Source organism: Anabas testudineus, chromosome 8 (genome assembly GCF_900324465.2).
Source record: "Anabas testudineus chromosome 8, fAnaTes1.2, whole genome shotgun sequence".
In the NCBI taxonomy this organism is placed as follows: domain Eukaryota; kingdom Metazoa; phylum Chordata; class Actinopteri; order Anabantiformes; family Anabantidae; genus Anabas; species Anabas testudineus.
Window position 1 is genome coordinate 3,950,570 of NC_046617.1, and position 14,044 is coordinate 3,964,613.

Below are 14,044 nucleotides of genomic sequence, written 5' to 3' on the forward strand. Positions count from 1 at the left end.
GGAGCGGAGGCAAACGGTGGGGGCAGGACAATCTGACAGAAGCTGACCTTTGAGTGCGTCTCCGCTCTGAAACAGATTTCCTTCTCTGCCTGGTTCTCTTCTTCAGTTGATGCCATCATGTTTGTTTGAACCAAAAAAAACCCGTCTGTCAGCATTAATGAATAAACATAAAATATGCTGAACAAACAGAGGGGCCAGACTTGATTTCAGTCTTAATGGACTCTTTGCTGTCTTTGTGTGTGTTTGCTGATGTTTCTGTGCCTGTATTTTTACTACCTTACCCTAGCACACCGACATGAGCAGCAGAGGAGGAGGAGGTACAGTACCGACGCAAGGAAGATGAAGGAAGAGGTCTGAATCCAGCATCGACTGCTTGACAGCTACATGCAGTGGTGAAAAAACATGTTTGAAGACCACACTCTAATGTAAATATAGTGCAGTTTAAGTATCTCGAGTAATACTTAACTAAGGAGACAGTAGTAGTAGTAGTAGTAGTACTGATATGGCATATACATAATGTTAATACTGACGCATCAGTGTGAAAGCAGGACTGTACTGTTGTATATGTAATAACTATGGGTTCAGTCCAGTCCCGGTTCCCAACTTAGTGGTCTCTGGCCCCCTCCAGTGGTCGACAGATACATCTGAGGAGCTGTTAAAACATTGATGGGGTTGAAAAGTAGAAAATGTGACTGTAAATTGCATTTATTTTTGCTAAATGTTAAATATCTTAAGCAACTATTTCAGGAGTTGATGGGAAATCTCTCATTGGCAGAACTCAAACATTTGAAATAGGACCAGACACCCCAACACTTTTTAGGGCTGAACATCATATATCATACTCGAGTGATTGTGAATCAGTTTCAACTGATTTGGTGCAAATGGCCGTGACAACAGGTGCAATGGAGAGACAAAAGCAGGACAACTGCCTAAAGGAAGTGGTTTCTCTGTACATGTGTTGGCCACAGACAGATGCTCCCTTCATATCCTTCCTGGCTCATTCTGCTGAAATCGTCCTGGTAGCATGACGCAGTATGTGCAGCCCAGCTAGGTTTAGACTGAACACATTTGGATTTGACATCAATATATGACATGAGACAAAAGAACATGAACATTTACCAACGTGATGGGAAGGATAAAGTTTAGAGAAAGACAGGATCTGCTCATGACCCCATAAAAACACACACACACACAGTGGAGGTAATGTCATGGCTCAGGCTGCATGGCTTTTTCTGGGACAGACTCAATATATTTATTTCTGATGTAACACATGATGACAACAGCAGAATAATCTCACGCCACAAATCATTCATACGTCATCTTTATTGCTGAAAATAAATACAAAACATTTTTGGAACACATCTGGTAAAGTGACAAAGATCTGCTTCATTCAAGTTTTACATGTCAGAAAGTTTCAATTACTTTTACAGCCTTAGCTCTGCAGTTTGGAATTGTTATAGTGAAACTCAGGTTTCAGAACGTTTCCAAATGATCAAATGATAAAGAGAGGACCAATGATTATTTTACAACTATTCACCTCTGACCAGAGAGTCAAAATATGTTGCCTTTGTTTGGAAGTTCAGATCTGGGAGTTCCCTCCACCTGGAGGGGAAACTGCTCATTTGTGGCAAAAACAAAAATCACATGATGAGACAAAATAAAATTTAAAAAAAAAAAAAAAAAAATGATGGCACAGATTTATCTGGACGATTCATAAATTTATATTTCACAGATGTACAGACATGAAAAGTTTGTCGCGGCCAATTAACTGGACTGAGAAGAGATTTACTGTTTTACTTCCAGTTCAACCAGAGTAGCATCTGGGTGCTATGGCAACCACACAGACATATGGCCAGCTGTTTGGAGTCTGAATGAACCCTGTTAGTAGCACATTCTCACACAGCTTTGTATTTAAACATCCACTCTGATGCTCTACTGTTAATTAACCTGCATAATCCTGGATTACAAGGGCCTTTCTGAATTGGTAACATGAGTGGAGACACAGTTGTGCAGCAGAGCAACAAAGGTCTGTGTGTATGTGAGTACGTCCTGTGGAAGGCACTGGCTCTCCAGCAGTACAATCTCCTTTACTTTTAATATCAGAAACTGACATTCGGTGCCAACAAGTATATTCTCACAGATTTAACATCAACACTAATTTCTACAGAGACGCATAGAAAAAATGTAGATGAGATGAAAATGGAACTAAGGAACAAAATAATAATAATAAAAAAAAAGGACACAGAACAGTGTTTTCAATCATGTTAACTCGTGTGTGTGTGTGTGTGTGTGTGTGTGTGTGTGTGTTTTTTTTCAGTCATCTAACTTGTTAAGCTGCACTCAAAGGGAAAGGTTAGCATTTATAATCATAGGTTATGATACAAGTAGAGCATGAGTATTTGACTTTCATCAATATTTCTGGAGGAGAGGTCTAAGAAGGCAAATGGCATGTGTGTGAGAGGGAGACAGGTTGTTCAGTCATCCACTCCTATATTGCGGAACAGGTACGACATGGACTCTCCGTTGTGGATGCGGCGGATGGCCTCTGACAGGATCATGCTGATGTCGACTGTTTTGATCTTTGGGCACTGAAGCTTCTGAAGCTCATGGGGAATCGTGTTGGTCACCACGACCTGAGGAGGGAAAAAAGACGACAACAAAAACAAAAACACAATGAGACATGAAATGTGAAGAGCGGGAGGGGGACGCGTAAACCTGACACTAGAGTACTGTGGATGCTTATGTTCAAACTCGCCTCATCAATAGCCGACTCCTCTATGAAGCGGGGGGCGTCAGAGGAGAGGATGCCGTGTGTTGCCATGACAAAAATCTTGTAGGCTCCTCTTTCTTTTAGTGTCTCTGCTGCTGCCACAAAACTGTCAACATCGTCGATGATGTCATCCTGTGGCACAAACATGCAGTAAGTATCTTTCTCCTTTTGTTTCATTTAACGATCAGCTCCTCTGCTGTTGGTGATGCTTTCTGTTTTGTCTTGAGTTGATTTAATTGAAGTAAAATTAATTAAACACACACACACACACACACACACACACACACAGAGCTCTGTTTGCTCACCACTATGATGGCGATGCGTCCTCCTACATCTCCTACCACAGTGATGGGAGGCTTCTCTTTGGGAATCAACACTGGAAAGAAAAACAAAAAAGCCACATGGAGGGAGAGATAGTGAGACTTGCTGTGTTTCAACTCTTAACAGCAACATGTAATACTTTTTCTAGTGAAGGAACATAAAGTGTGTGTATTACATGGTATCTCCATGCTGGGGTGAATGGCTCCAGTGGTCTTGACGGTGGGTGGGGAGTGTCGGCCATCTACCTGGTCAGACTCTGCGTCCTGAGCTTCACCGTGGATCACTGCTATACCCAGACGCAGCCGTTCAGCGAATGACTGAGCCCTGTACACCCAGACACAAACCACACTATAGTTGTTCATTACAGTTTACTATGCTGCATCTGCAGCCTTCAGTTGTTAACTAGCACATCACATACAAAAAAATACATCAAAGTAAAAACTAAAAAAAACTTTATTAATCCCAGAGGGAAATTGTTTTGCCTTGTTACAGCAAGAAAATAAAAAGATCTACACCAACATAAATATGACAAGTCAATATACACGGAATATGTAAAAAATAGTCCAGGGTGGAGTGACAACAACTATATGATGTAATTCATTCATCTGGTGATCAGTTCCCCTCCACCTTACAGAGGGGGGCTCTGTGGAGCACCTGGTGTTGATCTGTCCAGCAGCACACTGTGCAGTGGGGGGGGGTTGTCCAAGGTTTGGGAGGAGAACATAGAATATCTACAGCATGGTGCTGCAGACGCTGAAGGACCCGAGTCTCCTCAGAAAGAACATCCTCTGAGCCTTCTTGTGCAGTGCTGTCGAGTTTGTTTTACTGATGTTAAGTTGAAAATAGTTTAGACCATCGGTGACGTCTCCACCCTGAATACATCCTACAACTGCAGAGTCATCAGAGAACTACTGAAGATGGCAGGACTCTGAGTTGTACCTGAAGTCTGAGGTGTACAGAGGAGTGGAGGAATGGAGACAGAACTGTCCCCTGTGGAGCACCTGTACTACAGACCACTGTGTCAGACACACAGTCCTGCAGGTGGACATACTAGGGACGGTCTGTCCATGATTCACAAAATCAGGAGAATGTCAGCCTGTTATTTTTTTCATTTCTCTGCCAGCAGGCTCTGACTTTGGCTCCTCCTTACAATAGTATCAAAACCAGATATCGTGGTACACAGCAACAAATCCTGTTAAATACAAGCAATTTTGGACCTGAGCTTCCTCAGGCAAAGACATGAGTGTAAGAGACAACACAGGCTTATGATTAACATGTTGGCTAAAATGTAAATGGAGTAACCGTTCAGCGGTGCAGCTGACTTCACTATCACAGTGAGAGAAGAGGACGTACCTTTTGGCTGAAGATGGGGATTTGGCCACAATCACAGCATTTCTATAGTCAGGGATCTGGAGGGTCATGGGAAATAAATGAGGGTCAGATTGGATGACTGTTCGGTAAAGCCCTCCTCCGAACAGCAAATGTCACCTAAAGTTTAACTACAGCTACAGCTTTTTCCATAATAAATCCATCAGCATTTCACTTTAAACTCCAAGTCTGAGACCAGAAACATACAGCAGGAAGAAAAATGTCAGCTCACAGAACAAATGTACAGTGTTGTTACCTCTTCTTGTATGTACTGCAGCAGGAAGGGTGAGGCTCTCAGGTTGTCCACTGGGATGTTGAAGAAGCCCTGAATCTCCTTCTGATGGAGGTCCATTGTGATCAGGTGGGTGAGACCTACACAAAAACATGGTGAGTTGGAAAATGTTAATGCAGACAGGATAACAACATGTTATCACCAGCAACAATCATGGACACACGCACACTGTCATATTAGTTTCCACTTCCCCTTAATGTTGTTTCGGTCGTGAACGACTCGTTCAATATGAACAAATCTTTTCTATGACTTGGGAGTGATTAATTCTCTCAGTGAGTGATTCGTTCATTTCCAGTTCATTGCTGTAGCTTCTCTCGCCACATGGCAGCAGCTCCATAAGCTCAGTCAGCAGGACAGGAAACAGAAATGATTCGTTCACGACTCACTCAACTGTGAGTCCGTCCTCAGGTCCTCGTTCTTTTGTCATGTGACAGCCAGGCTCTGTGTCAGCAGCACTACAGTACGTTCATGAGTCGTTCTTACGGATCATTACGGATTCGTTCTTTCGTTCATTTGTCACTGTGGACTGAGAAACAAGGAAATGAACGATATCTGATATCTGACGGTCATTTATTTATCACCTGACGACCAACATACATTATTTATTCATGGAATCATAATTAATTAGTGGTCTTTGATTCTTGTAGATGTGTGTAATGATTTTGTGTAAATAATGTAAATTTGTTTGTACATAAATACTTTCGAAAATTATAAACATGTTAATTGTGCTATTCTCTTCCATAAAATAATAAAATGTAACATTATAAATAACAAAGACAATAACATCAATAATTATAATAATATTGATAACGTCGCATTTTGGACACAATAAATGCACCATGTAAATATTTTTGGGAACTTGTTACTTATTGCTTTAAAAGTCTAACTCAAAATCCAAATAATCCAAATAAGTTAAACTTTCACTCGTCCTCTACCAGCCGTCACCGCTCAGGCTGCGGCAGCAGTTCACTCGCTCTCGTTCATCGTTCACTCGCTCTCGTTCATCGTTCACTCGCTCTCGTTCATCGTTCACTCGCTCTCGTTCATCGTTCACTCGCTCTCGTTCATCGTTCACTCGCTCTCGTTCATCGTTCACTCGCTCTCGTTCATCGTTCACTCGCTCTCGTTCACCGTTCATCGTTCACAGCTCAGGCTGCAGCAGCAGTTCACTCGTTCGCGGTTCGGTCTCTCGTTCATTTGTCATGTGACAGCTACAAAGTCACTGCTGCGCTGTTAAACAACAATATCAGGGAGGATGCAGGAACACAAGTCACTTTATTGTGGTGTGTATTTGCTTTCCTAGGTTTTCACATGGTTTGAATTGCTTGTGTCATTTTGTGTATTATAATTTGTCAGCTGAACAAACCATGTTGTCTTCACTATATAGTGTCTGAGAACCGCGGCCATTTTCATATCGCCCACTAGAGGGTTACACCGCAACCCGCTGTAAAATGAACGAAATGATTCATTCACTTTAGAGTTCGAGTCAGTTCAAAGACTCGTTTTTCCCACCTCTACTTCCCCTGCTCCCGCTCTGAGCTGTGAACTAATCCTCTCCCACTTACCAGCTTTACACATCATAGAGGCGATAAGCTTGGAGACGATGGAGCCTCTCTTCCTCATCTTACACTGCTTGCTGTAGGGGAAGTAGGGGAGGACGCCTGTGATGCTTCTGGCACAGGACGTCCTGCATGCATACACCATGATCAGCATCTCCATTATGGTGGTGTTCACATCCCTGATACAGGTGAGGGATAGAGAGGAAAGATGGAGGAGGACAGTGTTAACAGAATGCGATATGAACGAGATGCTTCAAAAAAGTGCTGTTAAAACTTTCAAGTGTGTGTTTGTATTCTGTCTTACTTGGACACTGTCTGGATCACAAAAACATCTTTGCCTCGTACCGACTCCTGAATTTGTACCCGTGTTTCTATAGAAACAAACAGGACGTGAGAAGGAAACACAGAAAGAAAATGAACACCCAACACACACCTATCTCACAACAAGGTCTGGAAGGCCTGTCGGCTTATCTGAGCCTCCTGTTTTGTCGTCCCCCTCCCTCACACAAACTGACTCTCTGACACACACACACACAGTAAAGTTGTACATATTAGCATTCCAAAAATGTGCTTCCTAGTCAGAGCAAAATATTCAGCAGAAATAGAGTCAGATGAGTTAAAGCAGAATACTGATCAACTTTGAATATGCAGGGTGTTGAATATTTAGCTTTACTCTGCTGTTAAACCACTAGGCTGATGATTGTGAATGGGATTTTGCATGATGTAGCCCTTTAACTACAAAGACATATATATATATATATAGCATATAATGCATATCATGACTTTTTAGACTGATTTGTCTTTTAATGCCCCATTTTATTTATGTTACCGGTCCTTGAACATCCCCTCACATATGTGACCTCTCACACTGCATACTTGTTCTGTGTTTTGTCTGACTTGCATCAACACTGTGTGATAACACTCTGAAAAGCATTCCTGAATCAGCAGTCTGTTGGCAAATGCACTGTCCTGTCCAATTCTTCATGGAGAGAATTCCACACATCTGATCAATGTAAGTCCAACTATCTAACAAACCTCTAGCTTGTCTATTGTCTCCTTTATCCACAACTAATGATAACCATTATCCATTCATCTGACTATTTCACCACTTTTGATAAAAAAATAAATAGATAGAAAAACAATCTATAACATTATCAAAATGACTTCACTAATCAGCAGAGCAACTTAAATGCTACTACTACTAATAATAAAAGTCTTATACAGGACACCAAAATTATAGTGGTGACATTATCTGTCTTCTGTTTCTGCTGGGGCTCTACCAGAAAAGAAAAAAACAAAAAAAAAAAATAAAAAAAAAATCACTAACTCAACTTCTTATGTAAAATATCACAAAACAAAAAACTTTGTCTCCTCACCAAAGCTCCAAGTCTGAAAACTATAATTTTAATTTTTTTAGATAATAGGCTAAAACTAGTTAAACACAGTTATGTTTATAATTTTACCAGAAATTACTATTTATATTTTTCTTACCACTGTGACTGATACTACAGTAAATGATTGACAAGGAAAATTAAATCAAACACAATTTGAGGTTAGTGCTGGTTTGTTTTCTGTGAATTAAAGTAATACTTTGTTATTCACTAGTCAAGGACTTCTGCAGCACTTTTCATAAAATATATAAATAAATAGAGTCTTTTTTGAACAGTTTGATTTGTCGATTTAAATTTTAAGTATATTAAATTTAAATTTTGCCAATCAACCTGCACAAATCTACATAAACTGCTACAGCCCTACAACCATTCCTATGCAGATGATGCAGTCTTATCACTAGCTCTTCACCAACTCAAGCCTTGTCAAAGATGACCTGCTTTTAACATTCTGAGGCGACATGATCAAATAAAGGTCATAACAATAACAATAATAATAATAATAATAACAACAACAACACATTTCTACCCATGCAAAAGGAGTCACTGTCAGGCATCGCCTTACCTCTGTTAGCTTCCTGGTATACCTGCACCTTTCCAAGCTCCACCCCTAACCGCCTGAGAGAGATGGACAAGGAGACAGTGGAGAGCTTAGCTGAGGCTTTCTAAGTCAAAAGTGGCACAACAAGAATATAACAGCTGTTGAGGTGTGTTTACGCTCATATGAGAAGAATGAAAGCTGACAGAGTATAAAATATAAATTATATAATTAATAATATGAACTCTGCACAAGTTGAAGGTTCTGCTTTACACTTGCTTTGCTAGAGTTGCGTTACTACATTACTATTCCACTAGCTGTGGATCAGGAGCATTATGACAGTGGTGAAAAAAAACTGTGTTCTGATACCAAGTCGCAGGAAATATTTTGCACAGTGATTATATTTTGCTGCATCACTACTGCCTGTTGTGAAGCTGAGCCAAACTAGCTCTAGTTGGCTTTAGTGTAGCTACTATACACAGGTTAGGGCATGAATAAACAGCAACTCACATTGAAACACAGCACATCCAAACGTATCTTCCAAGAAGCAGAAGTGAGAAACTCTGCTACATTTAACAGTTGCAGAAGCTACTTTTCCAATTCTGCTTTTCTTAAAAACAAAGGAGATGGCAGCCCTCCTCCTGGAGGTACTATAAGGGTTGTTTACTCCAAAATAATAAAGTTTTGTCTTCCACTTGTCTGTGTGTGTGTGTTATGTCAGCTGCAACTCCTGCACTCACTCTGCAATCCTCTTTCCCAGCTCGCGACTGGAGGGGTGCGAGTTAGCGGTGAATATGACCAGGCCACCTTTGGTGTGGTTCATGTCTCTGGGTTCTTTGCCGCTGCTCTCCCCACACTCAGGCAGTGGATCCCTGGGCACCCACGCTGTGCTAAGACCTTCCTGCAGTGAAGAAGGAGGAGCATTTACTTCCTGAGACAACTCTCAAAGCCCAAGTAAAATATGAATAGGAAACATTTTATGTGTAAGCCATGAGGACAGCAAATATACACATTTATTTTATAAAAGCTGATTTTTATTTTAGTTGAAAGGATCATTAATATAATAATTTAAAATAGAAATTCATCTTAGTTTACACAGTTTAGATTTGAATTTAGTACCTTTACTACCTTTTAATATGTTTTCTGATATTAAATAATGGGAACAACTGCTGGATGCAGCTCACGTGTTGTCAAATCAACATGTGAGCTTTTACTGTGAAAGGTCACCACTGTTGGCCTTGTCCTTCCACCTTCAGCAACACTCACTTATCCAGTCGACATTTCTTTTTTGTATCGACTTTTAAGTGCTTTTGTGAACATACGCAATCTTTCGTGTAGGGTTTCTGACAGAGTATTTGGTTTTAGTGAGTCTGGTTGCACATACATTTAAAGAAATGTGCAGAATATTAACAGAGAGCAAACAAAAGGCTTGTGCTAACTTACAATCAGTGATCATGTGCATCCAGAGTAAGTACAGCTAAACAAAGTGAAATTAAAATAGTAAAAACCTATCTTGGTACCGCAACTAATTCTTTGTATCACTGGGGTTTTAAGGGACCAACACATGGATTTAGCTAATAAGAAGTGGAAATCCCAACTATCAACACTGTCACGACATGAGTTAGCTTCCACACATGGCTAAGCTAACAGGACATCGCTAGAGTTTGCCGTATATTGTAGGAAGATTGATGTGTTAGGAACTTAAACCATGCCCTAAAATCATGGCTGCCATGACTAGTACTCAAACCAAACATCAACAAACATCACTGACCTTAAACCTTTGGCTCTAACATCCTGAGACATCGTTAGCTAACGCTTACAGACAAGTACCGACGCGATAGCTCGCATGAAATAATCTCGCCGTTGCAGAGCTTTTGAATGCGCAGATTGATTTTTCACGTACCCACAAAGCAAGTCTGTCTGCGTAGCAAGTAGAAAACACAACAGCCAATATCACATGCAAACACGGGACGGTAAAAATCCTCACCAGCTTGTGTGTTTGGTCCGGTTACAACCTGGAACCAACAGTATTTGATTGTACAAACCTCAGGCTCTGTTCAACCTGTTCCTCACGCTGAGACTGTGAGAGACGTGCAGTGTTGATGGACGTACGGCTCGACCAATCACAGGCCGTGAATCCGTGAACGGCTGTGGTGCGTTCAGGTAACCGTGGAAAAAGTACGGTTCATGACAGCCAAGTGATTTATGACATTTATTATGATGTTTTCACAACACTGGCCAACAGTACACATGAATACGTGTTTTATTAGGTCATTTGTTGATATCCTGATTGTGATAACGTATTAATATGTTGTCATAAACAGAAGCAGTGATTTTACCATATTGTGCTTCTTTAGCTTCTTGTGTAAAAGCCATTTGAATTGGTATAAAAGGACAGCGTTTTAATCTGCATGTCTTCTCAGTGACTTAATCCTTTCAACAAACAGACTGGAATTGGATAACACTGAAAAGCTCTGCCAGTAGGTGTTTTCTTTCACACTGGCCACTTGAGGGCAGTGTGTTTTTGTGGATGCTTCAGTTCTTGTCAGATGAGTTGAATTTCTACTTTCAAATGTGGAATTGTTTGCTGTACTTTTCTCTTCACCTCTACAAAAAGCAAAAACTTTTAATCTGCTGTCAACTAACATAGACATCCAACATCTCTGGATGAACATCTGGATGAGACCCTGCAGGAACACAAACGATTTGGGTTTGAAATGCAAAGAGAATATTATTAAATTACCACAGCATATTATTGAATTATATCGCCTCTAGCATAATCCATTAAATATGTATCTGAGCACTTTTCTTCTGCTGTGTTTTCTATTTCTCCTCCTTCTGTTGTCTGCTTTCGAAGATTAAAACTCTCCTTTAAAGCTTTGTGTGCTCTAGTGTGTGCTTGCTGTAGCTCAAACAGGTTTGCAGATGAAACGGTGAATGCAGGGATGTACTGTACAACACATGTGAACTAATGTCTCACTTCTCCAGAGAAAGCATCATGCCGATGAAATATTTCTCTGCCCCGTCAACAATGCACAGGCAGTAAAACAGAGTGGGAGAGAGTGAGACCACGGGATTTTCTTTGATTCTAACAGAGACGAGCAAGTGGCTCATAATCTACAGTTTCTTCTGACACATTATGAATCCTAACTCCAACAATAACAGCAAAATATACACAGCACAGAGAAGAAAGATGAGGAAGGAGTCAGGTAAACTATCTAAAATGACAAATTGATATATCAGTGGTAGTATTCACAAAGCTCCAGGGTAAGTGAGCTGCTATTGCATTAGTCCGATTTATAAATACTTTCACAGTACCATATGGGCTACTCTTTAGTGTTCTTACATAACTCACTGGATATGTGGAGGAGGCGGAGAGCAGCATCCAAGCACTGCACACTGCCCACACACACACGCACACACACAATGGAGAGGAAAGCAGAGTTAAAAACCTGGAGGAGGATGGACACAGTGAAAAGACGTGTTAGGTGCTGCAGTTGGACGGTTGGAAGTCAGGGTCAAATTTGCTCATATGTGCGTTTGTCTCTCTAATTATTTCCACAGTATTTATTTATGTGCATCAGTTGTGGACCATGGGGTTTATGCAGGACAACAATACTTGAGTATCTCAAACATAACAAGTCTCGTGTTCTTACAACAAATGGAGCACTGCAATAGCTTGGAGCAGTGGGACTACCATGAAGAGTGCCGATGATTTTAAAAGTTCAAAATACAGTTAAAGTAAAATAAAGTAGCTCATGTGATTATTTCTAAAAATGATTGGATGTCCATGAATGAACAACAACCGTATTGATGACCTATTTTGTCACAACCATTCAGCAGCTCTGTGATGCTGCATTTATGTAGCAGCATCTTTAGCAAGATGCTACGCCACTGTGCTAACACATTCATAATGATTATGCTAACAAGCTGGTGTTTAGCAGGTATAATGTTTATCAACTTAGCTTATTGTGCTAACAGTTGCTCCAACATTTCAACAGTAACCTACTATGACTTGGTAAACATGTTTGTACTGTTGTGTGTGTGTGTGTGTGTGTAACATATCAGTTATCAGAAACGTCAGTCAACAGAATACAGGCTAATTAGGCTGCAGAAAGAAGTGGGAATGTTTTTAAGCTAGCTCCATGTGATGTTTCACCACTTTGACTCAAACTGAACAGTCCTACTATAATAATAACTTCTGGATAGATTGAATTTTGTACAGATATTTAGGCCTGCGGTCCTATTTAAAACAGGCTGTCAGCCTGTCAGTGCTATTAATGTGAACATATTCATCCTGACAGAGCTGATAAAGTAGCTAGTGTGGCATTTCTCCACTGCTGGTGAAGGGAGCCTTTATTTCTGGGTAATTCCTGCCTGCGCCCCTTCTTTGGCTTTATGCACATGAAGGCATGAAGGCAATATTTATATTGTCAGATATCAATATTTATATTATATTATTTATTTCGTTGTAATTGAGTACATTTGTTTCGTGTGGGGAGAAAACATATGATGCAGGTGTTGCTAATTTCGTCTAAAAAAACAATGTGGAGCCAAGAAGCACAGAGTCGCACCCTTTGTTGTTCACTTTCCTTCCTTCATCAGCAGCTGTAAATCAAACCCGGAGCCGGACAGAGGGACGAGAAGAGGCGGACAGAGGGACGAGAAGAGCCGGACAGAGGGACGAGAGGAGCCGGACAGAGGGACGAGAAGAGGCGGACAGAGGGACGAGAAGAGGCGGACAGAGGGACGAGAGGAGCCGGACAGAGGGACGAGAAGAGCCGGACAGAGGGACGAGAAGAGGCGGACAGAGGGACGAGAAGAGGCGGACAGAGGGACGAGAAGAGGCGGACAGAGGGACGAGAGGAGCCGGACAGAGGGACGAGAAGAGCCGGACAGAGGGACGAGAAGAGGCGGGAGAGCCCCGCGCTCCTGGTCCGCCCCCAAGTTGCAGCACGAGCCGTTTAGCGGTACGAGCTGGACCAGCTGGAGAGCGCGCGGGCGCGTGTGCGTGCCCCCCTCACTGCCCCCACGCGGAGAAACTCATTACCAAATACAGAGCCCGAGCGCACGCGGAGCGATGTCTGCGGCGGCAGCAGCGCTGGACTGTGTTTACGACGCCGAGCACGAGAGCGGACGAAACGCCGCGCGCACCTCGCTTTTCTACGCTCCCTCATCCACACGCGACGGCCGCGAGTGAGCCCGCGAGGCGTCTCGCTGCATCTCTCCGTTTGACGTCTCGTAGCCGGCGCTGCCTCGCGACTAACCGACTGCCGGTATCACCGTGAGGAGCGCGAGCGCACCGTGGACCGACCCCTCTCTGTTCCACCGTCCAAATACCGCGCACGCGACGCCTGCGCGCTGTGACTGGGAGCCGGAGCGGCCCAGTGGTCCCGGACAGCGGGGGAACCCGACAGCATCTCTCCTCCTGCCTCTTTTACTCCATCATAAAGCAGAGCTGTAGGGTGGGTGGGGGGGGGGTCTCATCTAGTCGGGGATCACGGGGGAGGAGGGAGGCTGTTCGTGCCCGCGGTAGACGCACCCTCCGCGTGCTGAGGCTGTGCTGAAGCGCCGCTGTGTCGGAGGATGCTGCGGGAGTAGAGCGGCTCCAAAGCGAAAGATGGGGAAGGACCAGGAACTGCTGCAGGCGGTGAAGACCGAGGATCTGCTCACCGTGCAGAAGCTGCTGCAAAGGCCCCGGCCAGGGAAAGCAAGTAAGACCGTCTCTTCTGATATGTTCTGTTCTCTTTTATTACAGGACAATAACAGTGGTTTTCCAGTGCTTAGGTACCTTTGATGTTTGTGCGA

The 14,044-nt window shown here is 42.5% G+C and overlaps 2 protein-coding genes across 8 annotated transcripts in view; one reads left to right on the top strand and one right to left on the bottom strand.

The window, feature by feature from the left end:
• Positions 1-1,305: 1,305 nt before the first annotated feature.
• Positions 1,306-10,394, bottom strand: LOC113153600 (phosphoribosyl pyrophosphate synthase-associated protein 2). 5 transcript variants are annotated; one of them, XM_026347299.1, is made up of 11 exons: positions 10,282-10,394; positions 8,977-9,137; positions 8,264-8,316; positions 6,615-6,681; positions 6,317-6,489; positions 4,716-4,831; positions 4,445-4,500; positions 3,267-3,415; positions 3,076-3,146; positions 2,756-2,902; positions 1,306-2,633 (listed from the first exon to the last, which is right to left on the bottom strand). In XM_026347299.1, the coding sequence occupies exons 2-11, from the start codon at positions 9,057-9,059 to the stop codon at positions 2,475-2,477; spliced, it is 1,074 nt and encodes a 357-aa protein (XP_026203084.1). In that variant the 5' UTR covers positions 9,060-9,137; positions 10,282-10,394; the 3' UTR covers positions 1,306-2,474. The 5 variants fall into 5 exon arrangements, with proteins under 5 accessions (XP_026203084.1, XP_026203076.1, XP_026203069.1 ...); XM_026347291.1 differs by having other exon boundaries at positions 8,977-9,133; positions 10,224-10,321; XM_026347284.1 differs by having other exon boundaries at positions 10,224-10,321.
• Positions 10,395-13,734: 3,340 nt separating this feature from the next.
• The window catches only part of caskin1 (CASK interacting protein 1), a 78,602-nt gene continuing 78,292 nt past the window's right edge, over positions 13,735-14,044 (top strand). For 2 of the 3 annotated variants that reach the window (XM_026346817.1, XM_026346825.1), the window contains exon 1: positions 13,735-13,950. In XM_026346817.1, the coding sequence (XP_026202602.1) occupies positions 13,857-13,950 (94 nt within the window). In that variant the 5' untranslated portion in view covers positions 13,735-13,856. The remainder of the gene's footprint in view (positions 13,951-14,044) is intronic. The other variant, XM_026346809.1, reaches the window with a different exon arrangement.